At 53.2% G+C, this 19,250-nt stretch overlaps 1 protein-coding gene across 1 annotated transcript; it reads right to left on the bottom strand.

The window, feature by feature from the left end:
- Positions 1-9,995: 9,995 nt before the first annotated feature.
- Positions 9,996-18,230, bottom strand: FAM110C (family with sequence similarity 110 member C; the record flags this gene model as incomplete). Its single annotated transcript, XM_081101429.1, has 2 exons — positions 9,996-10,062; positions 17,074-18,230. 2 exons carry the CDS (start codon positions 18,228-18,230, stop codon positions 9,996-9,998), a joined length of 1,224 nt encoding a protein of 407 aa, XP_080957555.1.
- Between the last annotated feature and the right edge of the window lie 1,020 nt (positions 18,231-19,250).

Genomic DNA, 19,250 nt, shown 5'->3' with positions numbered 1-19,250 from the left:
GACACTTAATTCATCTCAAGGTCTCTATTGGTCCTTCATGTCCCCTTGACCCCTTTCCTCATGTCCTCTTTCCCATCACATCACAGAAAAAGCAAGGATGGAAAATTCAGCTCCAGGTCTTTCTCCTTTTGCCAGGCAACCGCTGTAACCATACAGGCTGGCTAGAGCCATGATACAGAATTCTGCTCAAGGCCTTTCCTGGCCACTTACCCCACTTGCTCTTCACAGCGGGTTGAAGCAGGGAGGGAGAATTTGCCTGCAGGTCTCTCCTTGCCCATTGACTTATGACCCCGTCAAAAGGTGTGTGGAAAGGGGATAAATAATTTGTCTCTAGTTCTCTCCTCAACCCTTAGCCAAACACCTGCTCTGCCCCTCACATACTGGTCTCAAGGCAGAAAGGAAACGCTCCCCCAGGTCTCCCATGTTCTTCCCCAGACACCCCTCATCTCCTTCATAGCTGGTTCAAGCCAGGATAGAAAATCTGCTTCCAGCTCTCTCCATGTCCCTTACCCCAGAACTCCCCATGCAACTCACACAACAGACAGATATCTATAATAATAAAAGTGTAACATGCTAATTAGACCAGACATCCTACTGGATGACCTTCCGGATGAAGCCACGGCTGTGAGGGAAGCCCAGGTCCTGGGTATTAGAGGGAAACCGGTGCCAGCAGCCGGGGTAAGGAAGGCCCACTCTTGCACTAATTTCATGCATCAGGCCTCTAGTATGGATAATAAGAATAAAGATCCCTCCTATAAAGGGCTCCTGATGAATAACTGAGCTCATATTTAGCAAAAACAAAACAGTCCGTGATGCCACCCCACCTCTGTGGCAGCCTCTCTCATCCCCTTAGCTCTCTCCTCACCCCTTAGCCAAATACCTGCTCTGCCCCTCACATACTGTGTGTTATATAATATGTGAAGATGAGTCAGCGATCAACAGGGCTTCTTTAACAAATTGCCCAAAAAGAAGATATAGTGGAACATAAATTTTATAGACTGCAAGCCAGGCTCTCTGTGCTCTGAGAATGTGGGTGCCCTTCTGGGTAACCACCACCCCAAATCTCCAGGACAGTCCTTGGAAAAACGGAGCAGTTGGTCACCTGCTGTGACATAAAGTTCCACCGCCAATCCAAATTCACCGGATTTGAGTGTTTTCCAAGCTTTTGAATCCGGTATTGTCAGTGTTGTTTGTCCGAGCGCTTAGAGCTCCCACAAGAAAGTCCAACGGAGACTGCTCAGCACTGACCTGTTGGCATTCACCGTGTTTCCTCCATGGAAGTGGGAGGTGGTGACCCATCCTCTCACCTGGATACTATTAGGTTCTGTGTAATGGGGTCACGTGAACGTCTCAAGGTCTGAAAGGCCTTTATTTTCTGATTGGCAACCTTCACACAGGGCCCCAAGGCATCATGGCCAATTGTGTTTTATTCCTTAATTATTTTACCTGCCTCCCATTAGCGGCTTGGGTCTAGTCAGGGCTTGTTACAGCCCAGTTCCAAGTGGGTGATTTGCAACACCCTGAACTGGCTCTCCTGATTAAAGACACATTCCTTCCTAATGCTGATGAGCAGAAAGGGGCTGCAGCCACAGAAAACCTTGGCAGGAGCGATAAGTTAGGGCTGGGGGAGCAGCAGCTCTCACTGACGCAGCAGGTCTGGCAGGGATGGCACCCTGACCTTCTCAGGGCGGCGCCCGGCTCTGTGTGTTTATTTTAATGCTTTCCCCTCAACTTGCCAGGATAAGGTGGGGATGGGGATGTGGAGGGAGGAGGGGGCAGGTGGAGTGGCTCCAGGACTTATTGGACATTCTAGAAAGCACCCATCATAAAAGGCTGATTGCCTGGGGTGGCCAGTGATCCTGCTGCCGGCCCAAGGGGAGCCAGTTCAGCAGCTGGGACCTCCTCTTTGGAAGATTCTTTCCGAACTCGCTTCATTTGGCAGCCACGCCTCATTCCATCTCTGTTCAGCGCACAGTTCCAGTCACTGCACACGCATGCGCACGTGCTCACCCCTGCCCATGTACACAATGCTCAATATGCATACACACATGCATGTACACACATGCATGCATACCACATACATTCACACACCAGGCCACACTTGCACATGCACATGCACACATATGGACACAGGTGTGCACACACTGCATAGCAGGTTTCAGCCTTATCCTGACCGTTGGCTCCAGGTCACGTCCCCGTGGGTCTCGGGCCACTTGCACATTGGCTCCTAGTCGCACTGACCTGTCTGTGACGGGGCATGTGCTGGAGGCCCCGCGCTGCTCAGCTCTGGAAGCTTCTCTCTCCCTCCACACAGCCCTGCCCTTCCCCTTAAACAGCCTCCACGTATTCCTTTGGACCTGGGGGTGGTGCTTGCAGCCAGGAGGTTTCAAAGGAGCAACCTGGGCACAAGTCACCAGGGCTGGGCGATGTAGCAGCCCCGCCAAGAAGACCTCAGCTTTGGGGCCGTTGCCCATGGAGGCCTGGATTTACTTTAAGATGTTCCCTTTTTGGTGTTTTCAGCCAAACTTCTGCTCTCACCCAGGCTCTGGGCCTCGTCACTAATGGGATATGCCCACTTTTCCCTTCTCCTGAGCATGGTGGCCCGGCCTCGCATTACCTCACTGGGTGCAATGTTTGTTCTGACCCAGCCCTCCACCAGGCGCCGTGGCCTCTTCCCGGTGCTCCCTGGCTCAGCGACAGCTTCCTTATGGCGAGCCCTGCACACAAGGACCCAGGCCAGACCCATTTCTGCAGAGGCCCCAAGCGGCCAGGAAGTTCAGCTGGGACTGCGGGGGGCAGGGAGCGGTGTTTGGAAAAGGCCACTGGGTCCTGGGGTGGTGGGGGGGGGGGCGGGGGCGGGGGCGGTGGAGGGGTGGGGGGGGTAGGTCCGGGGGTGGGGTGCTGTACGTGGGCTGGTGGCAGTGCGGTCAGATGCGCCTCCGCTGACCAACTGCAAGGAAAAGCGCACGGGGTGCGGCTCCGGCCCGGGGAGCTCTTGCTCTGCCACTTGCCAGCACCTGCTGGGGACTCACCTCAGGGAGTCGTGTGGTCGCTCCCAGGGACCCAGCTGCACACGCAGGCATCGGGCGGAGGGGCCTTTAAGTCCCGTGTGGAGCCATTCTAGGAACCGGTGCTCACGGAGAAGTGCGTTCTGTCCACGCTGCGCCTTTGACGAAAGCAAGTATCTCTGGGGCTCTTTGTCCAGCGGAACCTGTCACAGAGTCTGTCCACTTCGGCGGAACAACGCATCTGTGTTTCAAACATAAACATTCATCAGGGCTCGTGAGGCGGAAGACCTACAGTAAAATGAGCTGGCGTGGAAGTCGGGGTGTCCACGGAGGAGGTCTGGGGTGTTCACGGAGAACAACGCCGTGACACATCACCAGCTGTGGGACAAAGGTGTGACGTGGCCATAGGCAGTGGTCCCTGCCTCACACCAGAGGGACCCAGGCAGGGCCTGCACAGACGTCTGTCCGCGCTTCCCCTGTGCTGGGGCCCACCTTGCACATCCTGGGTCCGCGCTCCTCCACTGCCAGGTCACCCCTCAGCAGCGACCAGGCCTGTGTCTTCCCGTCGAGGCCAGCTCACCCACCCCATCTCTCCTTCCCAGGTATCACCTGGCCTCCTCCAGGTGCACCTGGTCCCAAGACTCCCTTTCCAATTCACTATCAAACACCAGCTTGGTTTGCCTTTGTCCAAAATCAAACCAAAACCAAAACTTAGCAAAACTACAGATTCTCTACCTAAAAAATGGTCACAACCTTGTCAAATCTGACACTTTCAGTCCTAATTTTGCTGAGCACATTTGAGAGAATACACACCTGTCCCCACCAAGGGAAAAATGAAAACAAAACACCTGTGCTGTTGGCTTGCTGTGCACCTCGGTCTCGCAGTGCCTTCCTGCTGGTCCCTCCCCGTCCAGGGGTAACACTGCCACTCCCTGTAGGTCGTGGGCCTCTCCCCCTCTCCTGAGGGACCTCGCCCCTCCCCAGCCCTCTCCTTTTATCCAGACTCCCTGAGGGTCTGCTGACTTGGCTCACCTTGCAGGAGCTGCAGGTGCACAAGCTGTCACCCCAACCTGGGACCCAAGCCACTTTCCTCCAGCCCATTCTGCATCCAACACTGCAGCGGTCTTTTGAAAATGAAGTGTAATTTGATGGTGTCATCTAATTCCTTAAATTTTAAATGATTTTCCTAATGGATTTAAGATTTTTTTAAAAACCCATACTCTTTATCAGGTCCTGACCCTGCAACACACAATCTGCCTCTAGTCCATTTCCCATAACTGTGTTTTTCTCCTACCCACCATTCCCTGTGTTTTGGTTACATGTAGTTTTTCATGTTTTACACATGAAATTATTTTCATCACAGGGGTTCCATACATGCTGCTCCCCTCGCCTGGATGTCTTCACGGACAGTTTCCCTCTCTCCATCATTATTACATGGAGAGAGGCCATTAATGAGAGGGAAGTGGTTCAGGGAGGGTGACTTCCACGATATTCCTGGGGACACTGACATATGGAGGGGCTTGAGGAGGCAGGAGGTGGGCCGAGGGCCCGGGCAGAGGGTGCACCTTGCGTGAGAGCCCAGGCATGTGTTTGGTTTGACAAAGGGAGGGAGGAACAATGGGTGTAGGAAGTGTCTCCTGAGAATGAAAGCTAAGACCATTCACAACCCATACTGTGGTGTGACCTTGGGATCCAGGAGCTACACATTAACCAGGACCTCGCTTCGGAAAACAGTCCCTGCATTTTTTTATTTTTATTTTTGATATAATCCATTCTGTGGCATTTTTAAATGATTAGTTACAGTGTTTTGTTGCCCTGAGCCCTACAGATAACTTCTTTTGTGCTGACTCAGAAAGTTCTCACTAAGGGACTGAAAGAACTGTTACTGTGCCTTCTTAGCTGGTCCCAGTTGTGGGAACCAGCCGAGAGGCCTGTGAAGTGCACCTGCTCTGAGTGCGGCCTTGGGGGCTGGTGGCAGCTGCTGCGGCCGTGGGGTGGCTGAGAAAGCCACCACGCTCTGGGCCTCAGCTGCGTCCCCTGTGAACTGAGGGTGTGGACGTGGCCCTGACGCCCTCCCATCGCTCTGTCGATGCTCTTTGACCTGTGCGCTTCTATTGCACAGACCTAAGCGGAAGGAAAACAGACCGATTGTGAGTCACTCTCTTTAATACAGAGGTTTTCTGAAACAGGCTCACACCGACAGACCGTCACTTCAGCTGTTTCCGAAGCAGATGCCGATCCTGTTTCTCAGCCCCAGAGAGAAGACAAGGCACTCCGACGGCGACAAGTCGCCCTGCAGGAGCTCGGTGCTGGCATAGCTCTGTGCTCCTGGGGAACTGACTCTCTCCCAGCTCCCAGGTCTCTCCATCGCTAGAATGAAAGCCCCACAGAGTCCTCTCCCAGTGACATCGTTCCAGGCCCTGAACCCAAGCCGGTGCTTTGGCCTTCACTCCCTGGCATGTAACAGAACACTCAGTGCAGGAGATGGCCTGGCCTTGAGCATAAATGACACGTGTGCTCCCTCGTGTCCCTGCAGATCCTGAACCTCACCTGGAGAGGGACGGATTCGGCGCCACCGTGGTCCCATCAGGAAGCCTCTGCCCAGGGTTTGGTGCAGGCGGCATACCTGCCTCACAAGTGAGGGGTTTTCCAAACCAGCCAGCAGGGCCCAGTCACAAAGGTGACTGTACCTCTTGTGCTCATTAGTAGCTGTGCTTCTGAGAGGTTTCATGCTCAAATGCTCCAAGGCAGCGGTTCTTAACCTGTGGGTCGCGACCCCTTTGGCAGTCGAACGACCCTTTCACAGGGGTCGCCTGAGACCATCCTGCATATCAGATAAAATACATTACAATGCATAACAGTAGCAACATGACAGCTATGAAGTAGCAAAGAAAATAATTTTATGATTGGGTCACAACATGAGGAACTGTATTTAAAGGGCCAGAAGGTTGAGAACCACTGCAGGGCTGCCGGATCAGACAGGACGAGGTGCTGGAGCAGGAATAGACTTTCCACCTCCTGTGAAGCACTGAGTTTTAGACAAACCCCGTGCAGCCGGGTGGCACTGGAACACGGCCCACTGCAAGACCCTGGGCTCCGGAGCCTCCTCCTGGGGTGTGGGCGCTGCGGTGCACTGTGCGCACACACACCCTTCCCGGAGGATGGAGTCTCATCTCTGTTGCAGGTGCATTTTTGTTAGGAACATTCTTGTTGGAGTGGGCTGTGTGGCAGGGTCCCCGACACTGCAGACGGCCGACCAGGTGAGAAGGTCCCGGGAACAGGGCTGGTGTGAGGTGCGTCCCGAGTGGAGCTGGACTCCCTGTGACCTCCCAGGCCTCCCTCCTCCCAGCCCGAGCCAGCACACAGGGTGAGTTATGCTGCCCTGCCCCTGCCTGCCCGACGGAAGTGTTGGCATTGGCTCAATGTGTCTTCTCACCCATAACACAGTAACAGGTGTGTAGCCCTGAGATTAGGTGTGGGCAGCAAGGAGGTGTTTGGAACATGTACATCTTGGCCTTTTATTAACTATTGCTGAAAAAAATCACAAACCAAACAATGTGTCAGACTTTCTGAAGAAGTCCTGTCCTTTTTAACTGTGGCCACTTCCCATTCACCTAAAGTGAGTGTTGAGCCACAGAAAAGATCACATTCTGCCAGACATCCCTGAGGTGATCTGGAAGGTCCGAGGTTCTCCAGCCCTGGGGTTCATGCTCACCTGGGGCTGTGCTCACCTGGGGCCCAGCACCTTGGAGTCACACTGGCCTCACCCAGCCCAGAGCCTACTCAGTACTGCTCTGTGCTCCTCTGACAAATCTTGTTTGTTCCCTCTCTGATTTTTCTCTTTATTCTCATTTTTTAAACACACGTCGCCTTATATAACACTAGAGGCCTGGTGCACAAAACCCATGCAGGGCGGGGGGGGGGGGGGATGGTCCCCTCAGCCCAGCCTGCACCCTCCAATCCAGGACCCCTCGAGGGATGTCCAACTGCCAGTTTAGGCGCAATCAGGATCAGGCCTAAACCGGCAGTCAGACAACCCCCCTCACAATCCTGGACCACTGGCTCCTAATTGCTCACCTGCCTGCCTGCCTAGTCGCCCCTAATTGCCCCACCCCCTGCCAGCCTGACCGCCCCTCACTGCCTCTGCGTGCTGGCCTGATTGCCCTTAACTGCCCCCCCTTGCCAGCCTGGTTGCCCCCAACTGCCCCCCATCTGGCCTGGTCGCCCCCAACTGCCCCCCTGCTGGCCTGGTTGCCCCATGCAGACTTCTGTTCAGTCGTTTGGTCATCCTTCACTAACCCCCCTGCCGCCTGGTCATAGGCAGCCATCTTGTGAGGGTGTGAGGGTTAATTTGAATACTACCTCTTTATTATATAGGATTATCTACAGAAACCTAGACATGAGAGCCTTTCCTGTAATGTGAGCATTTGCTGCTCTGAGGTTTCTCGGTGTGGATGTTGGGGCAGCATCGGCACCCCGAGGCAGCCCAATCTGGCCCAGGTCACCCATCAGGGGAGTCACTGGGGCACTGAGCAGTTGTATGCGAATCTGCTGAGGTTCTGACCCATTGAACCGGTCTGTGCACTTGGTAGGTTAGTAAATCCTTACACGTGCTGGGTGGCATTCATTTCTTGAAAACCAGCCTGTGCAGAGAGAGACAGAGTGGCCTTTGGGACCAGGCAGATTTGGGTTCAAACTCTTCTTTCTCTGACACATTAGGTTTTGACCCAGGCAGCTGCTCTGTGTCTCCACACCTCAGCCCCTCAATCCATTCCGAGTTTATCTTTGTACACAGTGTGAGAAAGTGATTAGCTTCATTTTGTTTACATGCACCTGCTCCAGTTCCCCCAACACCATTTATTGAGGTGCCTGTCTTTCCCCCATTGAGTGCTCCTGCCATTTCTGTCTCAGATTAATTGACCACATGGGTGTGGGTTCATTTCTGGGCTCTCTGTTCTGTTCCACTGGTCCACCTGTCTGCTTTTTGGACCTGTATTTTACTGTTTGGATTCTGAGAGTTTGTCACCATACTTGGATATCAGGGAGTGTGATACCTCCAGCTTTGTTCTTCCTCCTCAAGACTTGGGGGCTTTGGTGGGGGAGCCACATGGTTTCCGACATCACTTCCAGCCTCACCTTCTGTGGTCCTTGCTGAGTGGGTCTCTACCCATCCCAATACATGCCCACAAGGACATTCTCTCTTTGGCACCTCACCACCTGCAAGGAAAACCCTGTGAGAACACGTCCCTGGCACTCTGGGTACACGCCTCGTTTAGAGCTCTGGATGCTGCAATTCTGACTTGCCAAGCAGCTTAGCAAACACAGTCCTCAAATCCTGATCACGTCATCCTGACTTGTCCCAGCCTGAGCCCTGCTGCTCACCTCCAGGTGTGTCGTAGAGTCGCTCCAGGGGTCACTCAGGGAACCGCGGCCCATGTACCAGCCTGGCCTGCTCTGGGCTGACTGCTTATTTGCTACTCTTTTACTCTTTCCCTGATTTTGACAAGGGACTTCTGAAAGCCTAGGGAAGCAGGCGATCCCTCACAACAGCCTCTGACCAGAGGAGGCCCGATCCTGAAGCCCATTTGTAATATGTTCTGCTTTTCATTCTCTTTAGACCTCAAAGCTTTAAGCTGCCAGGTAAAGGCTCTCTAGGGATTATAGTAAACCTCTCCGTAAAATATATGCCATTTATAATTTGCATGTTGCTTCTTTTTAAATAATTTGGATTTGGGTTTCCATTTATGGTTCAGACAGATTGGCCTCCCTCATCTCTGTCATCTATTTCCTTGTCAACAATTTATTATCTCTCCATCCATCCATCCATCCACCCATCCATCCATTCTGACAGACTATTTGATCCTCCTGTTAGAACATGAACCCTTTGTGGCAGGCAGCTGTGGATTCCTGGTGCCCCGTGCAGACCCCAGCTCCGCAGTGAAGGCTTGTCCTTGACTGAAGTCACGGTTGCTGCAAGACCACCAGGTGGACAGCAAGATGGGTGAGGAGATCCTGTAATTTCATGTTCTGGCCCATCAGTGGCTCCCTACTGCTTCTGCAATCAGAGTTTAAGCTTCTAGCCCTGAACTCAATGTCCTTCTTTTTTGATATTTCTAACCTGGAACACTGAACTAGAATGTAGGTCTATTTATTTCATCACTAAAAAATGCAAGCAGCCCTAGCTGGTGTTGCCCAGTGGATAGAGCACTGGCCTGTGGACTGAAGGGTCCCAGGTTTGATTCCAGCCAAGGGCACATGCCTGGGTTGCAGGCTCCATCCCCAATAGCGGGCGTGCAGGAGGCAGCCAATCAATGATTCTCATAATTGATGTTTCTCTCTCTCCCTCCCTCTCCCTCCCTCTCCCTTCCTCTCTGAAGTCAATTTAAAAAATGTTTTTAAAAAATGCAAGCAAAATTCCCACACCAAGCCACTGTAGATCACCCCACTGCTTCTTATATTATTGAATTTTCCAAATTTGTAACTGAAAGGTGAGAACTTCTTTACCCAAAGACAGAAAAGACAACTGCATTCAGCCACACCTGGGCCCCCACACCTCCCATGGGGTCCACACAGGAAAACAGGAGCTTTGCCGCACCCGGGACTTGGCCATGGTCTTCATGGAAGTAGAGTGATCTACTTAGTCTCCTCAAGAATGCCTGTCTTTGGATGCTTGTATGGGTTTGGGCATCAGCTACGCCCCAGTCAGCGCCCTGATTGACGGGCTTGATGCCCAATCCCAGCAGCTCAAAACCAGGCAGCGACCAAGAACAAACTTCAGTCATGAGTTAAGTGACGCAAACGGTTACAAACAGTGCTAGCTGTGTTATCTGTGCTCACTCTCCAATGATGGTATTAACACAGAGAAAAAACATTTTCAAGCAAAAGATTGATGAAACACTGAAAGAAAAATAATGTCCTAAGTATTCAAAACTCTTTTTACTGCATTCCATCTTCAGGAAGACCTAGAACAGCGATGTTCACCTATTTTCATTTCACGGCACATAAACTAATTAGCAAAGTGCTGCACACCCCAATATACATATTTCTGGCCGATCTGAAAAAAAAAAAAGGTATTATTTTGATTCATTCAATTCATTCCTACTTTTCTCAAAGTTGCTCAGCAAATTGGGAATGGCTGTTGTTGTATTGGCTGTTGTTTTATTTTCTCACAATCTAAGGAAAAGAGGCCAGTGCTCCTGAGTAAAGAGTCAGGTATTAGTGTACGTTTACAAATTCTTGTGGCACACGGGTTGGAAATCGCTGACGGGGGCCCTCTGATGCCATGGGACTCGCCGATGTCACTTCTCATTTGTACTGGTGATGTGATGAGTTAAAGTCAGGAAGAAAGGAAGGAAAAGAAAGAGATGGAAAGTGATCACGGGCAGACGCTTGCTGATTGTTTCTAGAATTTCATGTCCATCCTATATAATAAAAGATAATATGCAAATTGACCCTAACAGCAGAGCGACTGGGAATCACTGGTCACTATGACACACACTGACCACCAGGGGGCAGACACTCAATGCAGGAGTTGCGCCCTGGTGGTCAGTTCGCTCCCACAGGGGGAGCTCTGCTCAGCCACAAGCCAGGCTGAGGGCTGCCAGTACAGCGGTGGTGGTGGGAGCCTCTTCCGCCTTCTCAGCAGCACTAAGGATGTCCGACTACAGCTAGGCCTGCTCCTCGCTGGCAAGTGGACATCCCCCGAGGGCTCCAAGACTGCCATAGGGATGTCTGACTGCCAGCTTAGGCCCAATCCCCCAGGGAGCGGGCCTAAGCCAGCAGGTGGTCATCCCCCGAGGGGTCCCAGACTGCGAGAGGGCACAGGCCAGGCTGGGGGACCCTCCCGAGTGCACAAATTTTTGTGCACTGGGCCTCTAGTAAATTAATAATAAAAGATAAAAAATACTTTGTCTTTAATACAGAATATACACTACTACACTCCCCTTGCAAGTAGCATGTAGGAAAAACTATTTAGAAACTGCAATAACCGTGTGGTCTGATGCTTTATGGCATCACCGGCCCCGCTACAACCACACTCGACACTCACCTACAGAAAAGGGCAGTGTTCGGTATAGCCTTCCTGTCACTCCAGGACCAGAGACCAGTTTACAGACTAGGAACCAATGTTTGGAACAAGGAGACATCCCACTCACACACGGACCCTCCCGTCTGCTGGGAGCCTGCACCACCTATTAGTGAGACCAGACAGGCCACAGGCCTCACGTCGCCTGTAGCTCTTCCTCTGTTGTGTTTAACGAGGTCATTCTATATCCCGTTCTTCCATGAACAAATGAAACGGAGCTGCCACAGTAACTACCGCTCCTTCTTTTTAAAAGCAATTACAAGCTTTCTATTCACTCAGATTGAGGTGCACAATTTGGTTTCCTCAAAATCACTCAGCAAATTCCGGGTTAGGAAAGGGCTTCTCAGCCCCCAGCACACACTCTGCCTGATCCTCACGCATCTGACATCTCCTCCAGAATTCACTCTGAGGGATCCTTTCCTCCCCCGCACCCTCCTCCCCCCCCCCCCCCACCCGTGTCCCCACCCAAGTGCAAATGCTTCTGGAAGATCCTGGTGGTTTTAAAACAGAAACCAATTTTTTTTAAAAGATATTTTTCATCTATTCTACGGAAGATGAACCTGCACCACTAACATAAATTTGACCTTAGTTTCAGTTCATCCCACTCTGAGTGTATAAAGGCACAAAGCAGTTTTACTTAAAAGCTTTTGCATAAAATTCCTGGGACGGCTGCAAAAGAGCAGATGGGATGGGGTGCAGAAGACCCCTCAAAAACTCTCATCCCTGACACTGTTGTGTTTACCAAAGTGCAGCCCCGGGAACAGCAGCATTTCATAGGAGTGACGGAGGGATTCACTGTCTTTCGACGGAGTCCACACTGAGAAAGGCCCTTTGTCCGCCTGCACAGCCTCCAACGCACAGACCTGGGCTGTGTGCAAACAGCTGTCCGCTCAGAGCACTCTGCAGAGCAGAGAACACTGCTCACAGTCAAAAACTGAAATGCAATTAGACAGCAAATACGAAAAGAGAAGCAGGAGAAAGTAGAACAGGATGTGGTATTATTCTGGTAAAACTAAAATTATGTGACGTGAATAAAACTATTTGAAGACTTGGTAACTGTGTAAAAATAAATATTTAAGTCAAAGACCTACTCCTCTAGTAAAACAGTTACAAAAATAGAATATCATACTAAATGAATACACAATATACCAATGTGAACTGGTTAGAACTATTTTACATTGAACTATTTTACCATTGAAAAAATCATTTCTCTCCCCTCCACATTCTTCTCTCCAATAATGTTGTTCTTGAAGAGGGACATTTGATAAAACACCGAAAGCTTTGGGAGACTTGTCCGGTGACAGTGTTCTTTGGGCTGTCGTCATGGACTCAGTTTTTCTCATAAGGCTCTGAATCTGAAGGCTGTTTTCTTTACTCTGGATGCTGTGAGCCAGCTCAGCATCTGGTCACACCAACTCCATATCAACAAGGATCTGACCCTGGGCTCCCAGCCACCCAGAGGCTGCCCCTCCTGGCAAACATGCCCTTTGCACAGAGCTGAACTGGTGCCACTTCTGGGCACTGATGACACACGTCAGGGCGGGGCCTGAGCTGCAGAGTCCAGACCCTGGCTCCTTCCTGGAGATTCCGCACAGCTGGGAGCCAGAACGCTGATGACAGGACCTGCCTCTCCAAAATGGTCCCCGTACAAGAAAAGGACTTCAGCAGTATTTCAGCTCCCACTTATCTTTTCATGGTATTTGCGCTTGTTTGCCGCCCAGGGGGACTGGTGTAAGTGGACGAACAGAGGAGCCCTCCAGTGACTGGAAACGTGCTGAGTCATTAAAGCAGCCACCAGTGCCGGGTGCACAGTGCGTGATGCTGAGAAGTGTGCATGCAGGTGCGAGCCCCAGGGATAGAGAACACCGTCTTGGGGTTCCAGAACTCTGATTCCGAGGACTGAAAGCAGTTGATACCATGGCATGCTTGGTTTTCACGCCTTTGCCTTTTTAAATTAATGTAGACATTATCAAAAAGCATCACAGTGCCTCTTAGCAAACCAGTCAAAAAGATGCCCTGAAAATATTTCCTCTGGAGGCCAGGGTGGGTCCACCTGAAACAAGGAAGCATCTCTAGGGGGCTACGGTGTGTCACTCGGCTAATTCTTGGTTTCTAAGTTCCACGGCCCCAACTTCTCCGCAGCATCTCCAACCTCCGGGAGTTCCATAAGCTTCTTCAGCGGAGCTCTTTATTCCTGGAAAAAACAACCGTGTGGTCACTTGGGTGCACTGGACCAGACCTGGCAGTGATCATGGCCCTGGGGCCTCCAATCACCCAGGACATATTTCAAGGAGCCCCACTGTTGGGAAGGCTCCCCCCTGAGGAGTAAGGAAAGCTGTCAATCAACTCCAGTCCAGGCTGAGGCTGCAGGGCCACACATTATACTCCCCAGGCTCCCCGCAGACCTTGGTTCTGTGATATTTGCTGCATTATCTTGTACCATAGAAATGCATACCTGAGACCTATGTGATCCTATTGACCAATGTCACCCCAACACATTTAATTGAAAAATTCATACATTTCCTTTTTGCATTTTAAATTTTGAAATGAAGTTGGCAGCCTTAGTAAAGAGCCATCTGGTCTCTGTCAGATAAATGTCCATCTTCTTGTAGCCTTTTCCTGGATTTTTGAAATCAGTTTCCCTCCAACTGTTCACAGGCAGTAAAGGAAATGTCTGAATGTTGATAAAGCCAGTCTGTACTGTCACAGAGTTGAAGGACAGAACAGAAAACAAGGCAGGCAGCCCAGATACATACCTGCAGGCAAACAAACCCCACCCTTTCCAAACAAATCTCCCTAAAAAGGCCCAGGGCTGACCTGAGACAGGAAGGGGTGCCTCAAGGCTACTCAATGCTGTTCACGTAAAATGCTCAGCGAGGGACCCAGCTAGGGTCCCACCCCGTGGTGGGTCAGCAGAGAAAGGAGCAGGAGGCAGGAGTGTGTGTGTTTGCTCCCCCAGGGCATCTGTACAATGTGAGACCAGCTCTGCCCCATCAGTGCCCAGGGGCCCACAGCTTTCCTTTTTTACTGAAGAATGATGTGAAGAGAGCTGGGGAATACCTGAGATTTTGCCTTAAAATTAAACAATGTTTATCCCAAAGGACAAGTTACCATTCTCTTATAACAATATTAAAACCAGTAACATATATCCAAAGCCACACAGCAGAGAGACTGAAATTTCGGCAGCCCTGCCTTTGCAGCAACTTGAAGGACAGGAAGATGACTAAACGCCCGCAGACAGAGAAGCAATTCTCATGAATTATACGCTGGGAAATAGAACACAAAATCACCCACGTGTAGCTGCCTGTTGCTCACGATCCCCATGGGGTCACTGCACGTTCTGAGTCATTCCCCAGCTCTGAACTCTCCATTTTGACAAGTAAACATTTTTACTCCATGAGGGTAATAACCTTATGAATTTGTTCTTTAATCTGGATAGTATATTTTAATTTTAATTGCTAATAATACCTCTACCTACCAATGGGACAAAAACCTCCATGTAAAATATATTTGTTTTTATTTTCAGTTAGAAAGCAAACCAACTGATTTTCTGAATTTTTCATGAAATCCTGTAATAAATTTGTATGAATTCCAACACAAATGTGCTGATAAACTAGAGAAAAATTTCAGCTTGCATTCCTGCTCCCACAGCTTCCAGAAGTGATGGAATTAGTCTCAAACAAGTAACCCCATGAGGACAGGTCGGCTGCCAGAGGACCCTCAGCCGAGAAAGGGGTGGAGGCTGCTCTGTGCTCAGCTCTCTTCTCTGGACCTTCTTCACGGGAGTCCACATTGGTCCAACCAGGGGGCTGTGATCAGAAGCAGATGTCGCCTCAGTCCCAAGGAGCTGGACAGCCAGACACTCATTTCCTCCTCCCAACCCTCCAACTAGCCAGACGTGGGTCTCCTGGGGTAAAGTTCCCAGGACTCCAGCCCTGTTCTGGGTCCAGGGGAGTAAACGTGTGAAGCAAATATATGCAGTGCTGGTGGCTGCTGAGGCAGAGAAAGTTGGGCTGGCTCGGTGACTCTCCCTTTCTCTGCTCAGACAGGAGGGGACACTGCCCGCCCCCCAGCTCCCCCCAGGATCGAGAGAGAGGCAGAGGCCGACCCCATGAACCTCTGTTCTGCATAGCTTCACTCTCCGCAGTTCCTGTCTGTTCTCTCTGCCTTGACATCAACGGCTCCCGTGTCAGGCTGACCACACTTCTTACACTTTCCTAGGCTCAACCCTAACCTCAGGGCCTTGGGAAGGTTCCTTCATGGGCTGCACCCCAATTCTGCTCAGGATGCTGCTTTGACGTTGGAGCCCTGGGCCTGGGTGGGTCTGGGTTTGGAGGGACCGGAGCTGAGTCTTTTATGTTCCTGTTGCTGAGTTTTGTTTGGGTTTGTCTGTGCATTGCTTGTTCTCAGCACATTTACCCTCCAGTCTACCTGCCATCTGTGCCTAAAGCACAGGAGGGACCTACTTATAAACGTACATGTTACATTTCCAATAGGTAGTGCTGCTTTCTTTTCCTTTTCTGGGTTCCAATCAAGAAACCCGGATAGACAGATACCTGACTATACAGATCACAATGTGCAGAGTCGGAGACCCTCCCTCTTCCTTCCTTTTATGGACAATGGATGCCCTAAGTGCAGGGTGGTGACTGACAGAAGACAGGCCTCCCAGACCCCAGGTCAGGGCTCTGTGCACCTGACCATATCCCTCTGGGACCACCTGAGCCCCTAAAACTTGCACCCTCCACACCAAGATACCCACAGTGCCTGCATCTCATCTCATTGCCAAGAAGAGAATCTATGAAAAACACAAGTAAATCCTTTCTGTACTTAAATGTTGACTACCCATTTACATCCACTGGGGGCTTATGCTAGTGGCAATTAATCTTCAATAAATTATAAGAAGGAACTTAGGTCATGATCCCTCCAGGTCCAAAATAGACAATGACCTCCTCTCTCCTTGTTAACTTTCACACCTAAACTAGGACCATGGCCCCGCAGGGGCCTTACCAGGTGTCGCTTCCATTCTCACACACAGGTGAGCTGTGACACACAAGTCTGTGGCGACTCCCCCAACAGCCTAAACACTGACACTGTGTCTTCACTTAGTTTATATTGAGGGCAGACAAAATACTTCCATCACATGATTTTAAAAATTATACCAAGTTGTCATTGAAGGATAGAGAAGAAAAGATACTGTAATCTTTAAATTCTTGGTTCTCATAAGAGAACCCTGAAAAAGTACAGCCTCCTCTCCCTTCTCTGTCCCTGGAAATGCCCCCACAAGTGCCAGGAAGGGGGTACAGGTGACGGTGGGGGCCAGCACTCCTTAGCTCCTCAGCGGAGAACCGAGATCAATCCTGGGCCGCTGTCATAGGGCAAGAAGCAACCTCCGGTATGGCCCTCAGAGGCACATGAGCTATAAGAATTGGGGCCACGCAGAGCTCAAAGGCACAGAGATAACCTAGTCCAGCGCCCAGTTCACCAACCAAAGCTCCTTGTACACTGACCTGCACCAGGGACAAAGCTCTCAAACAATGTGAAACCTATCTGGCCAAAGAGAGATCCGTCCACGAAATGAACGCTGATCAAGGCCTCCAGGCTGTGTGAGGCCCGCTCTGCAAGGACAGTCAGCTCTGATATAACCCCAGGTCGCCCCAAGTCACGCGGGAACCAGGGCTTCAGGCTATTTCCATGGCAGACATCATAACAGCAGATGTACAGCTGTGCTCTGGCAGCGCTTTAGTCCGAGTGTTTTCTCTTCCCATAGAAATGAGCCAACCGGCTGGTGCTATGGACAGAATCAGGTTCCAGGCTGTCAGAGGAAAGGGCCTGGGACCGAGGGAACCTGGGTTGTCACGCCCCAGACTCTGCGTCTCACTCTCCGGGTCCCTTCCCACTTCAGAGGCCTGCCCACCCGCTTCATGCAGCTCTGCCACCCACACAGCCCTCGCAGACGCCCACGGACACCCCGTGGTGGCTCACCCGTGGGTCCCCGCCTCGGCGCGGTGGTCACGCGGGCCTTGCCACCGTGGCGCTGGCGTCTCCGTGGCCTTCCTGCAGGTGTACAGCCACTTGATGATGCGCGCGTTCCTCTCCACGACCGAGGGGGCGCTGGGCGCCTGCTCCGTCAGCTCCTCCTCCTGCAGCCCCTGGTCGCCGCAGCTGCGCCGGGAGAAGCCACCCTCGGAGGTGGCGACGCTCACGCTGCGGATTCTGAGGGTGCCCTGGTCCGAGCCCGCGGAGAAGTTCTCCCGCCCGAGGGCCTCCACCACCTCGGGCTCCAGCCCGCAGAACTGGAAGAAGCTGTCGAACTCGGCAGCGGACTTGGAGTAGCGGGAGCTGAGGTCGGACTGCGAGCGCTGCAGACCCCGGCGCCTGGCCGCCTGCAGCTCACGGGTCCCTGACGCGGCCGGGACGCTGGGGCGCGCGGGGGGCGTCGTCGGGACATTGGGGCGCGCGGGGAGCGTTGTCGGGGGAGCGGCCGGGGTGCTGGGGCGCGCGGGGGGCGTCGGGGACGCGACCGGGACGCTGGGGCGCGCGGGGGGCGTCGTTGGGAGAGCGGCCGGGGTGCTGGGACGCGCGGGGGGCGTCGTCGGGACGCTGGGACGCGCGGGGGGCGTCTGCGGAGCGGCCGCGGTGCTGGGGCGCGCGGGACGCACGGGAGCCACGGCGGGGCCCGGCTTCGTTGGCGTCACCTCCGCGCCCGCGGCCCTGCCCTTCTCTCCCGCCGGGGACGTCTCGGGGGGCGTCGGCGTCCTGTCCTTACCCGGCCCCGGGAGGCGCTTCCTCGCCAGGCTGTCCCGGAGGCCGTCGGCGCCCGGCCCGCGCGCGAACTCGCACTTCTGCCGGTAGATGACTAGCGAGTCCGGCCTCAGCGGCCTCCGCGGTATCGCCCTGCGCGCCACAGCGCCGGGGGCGAGGGCCGGGGGGCGCGGGTCGACCGCCTGTCCTCCGCCCGCCCCGGGGCTGCTGCCCTCGGAGGCCGGGCCCCAAGCCGTCCCCGGCAGAGCCCGCACGTACTTAGCGCGGTCGGCCGCCAGCCTCTCCACCGCGCTCCTGAGCGCTGGCCGCGCCGCGTCCGGGTGCCCGGGCAGCAGCTGCTCCATCGGGGGTGCATCCGGGCCGGGCAGCGCACGCATCCTGCCGGCACCGCCGCCGGGCTCCTGTCCGCGGAGAGAGACGGGCTGCGGCGCGTCGGTCAGGGATCTATTCCGAAGTCCGAGCAGGGCGGGGGCTGGCGTCCGTACCTGCCGACAGTGAGCCCGGCCGATTGGAGTCGCTCCAGGGCCTGCCCCCGGCTTCTCGTTCGTTGCTGGCCCTGCCGTCTTCCTACCCCTGGTAGAGGCGCAGCACCTGTCCCGCCCGCGCACCTTCCGCCCGCCCCGCCCAGCCCTCGCCTCCCTCCCACACCTCCAGCCCCGCACCTTCCGCCCGCCCCGCCCCGCCCCTCCACGCCTCCAGCCCTCTGGGCTCCTGGGGCTGGGAGGGCTTGGCTGCCAGGTCCCGGCTCCCCCCTCCCTCCAGAGGGCCGTGGGTCAGCGCTGGAGGCCAGCACCTCCGCGGTGGGGGAGGAAAGGGCAGGTGTCTCACGTCCTTTGAACTGTTAAGGTTGACCTCAGGGTGTTTGGAAACTTGACTGTAGTTTCCTAAATCTGTACCTGCGCACAGATCTTTATTTTCAGAAAAGAAATGGACATAAAGGAAAGAGAACGTGTGTAGGAGAGACTCTGTCTGTGCTGGGCAGAGAGAACCCAGGACCCACAGGGACCTGGGTCAGGTCCGGCCGTGACCCTGACCCAGACCTGAGCAGGACTCAGAGGGTGAGGTCCGTGGATTTGGATGAAACCTGACCAAATGGCCGGAAAAGCTGCTGTTTTTACTGTAACCAAGGCAACAGGAAACCACGGGCTCACAAGACAAGTGTATCAGCCCAGGAATGCCAAACGCGTAAGAGAAAATATTTCCAAAATTCCATTATTTCCAAAAGCTGGACATAGAACTAGAAATATCTGCCGGCGTGCAATGCCTACCTTCTCTCTTGTGTTCAAGCCAGCTCCTGAGGGGCAGGCCTCTCCCGGCTGTGGCTGCTGCTCCTCCTGGTTGTTTCTGAAAGCATCTGAGAGCCTGCGGGCACCAAAGGTGGTGAGTCAGCAGGTGCA

The sequence above is a fragment of the Myotis nattereri genome (genome assembly GCF_964212035.1).
Source record: "Myotis nattereri genome assembly, chromosome: 10".
Classification (NCBI taxonomy): Eukaryota; Metazoa; Chordata; class Mammalia; order Chiroptera; family Vespertilionidae; genus Myotis; species Myotis nattereri.
This window is presented reverse-complemented; position numbering and strand designations above follow the sequence as displayed.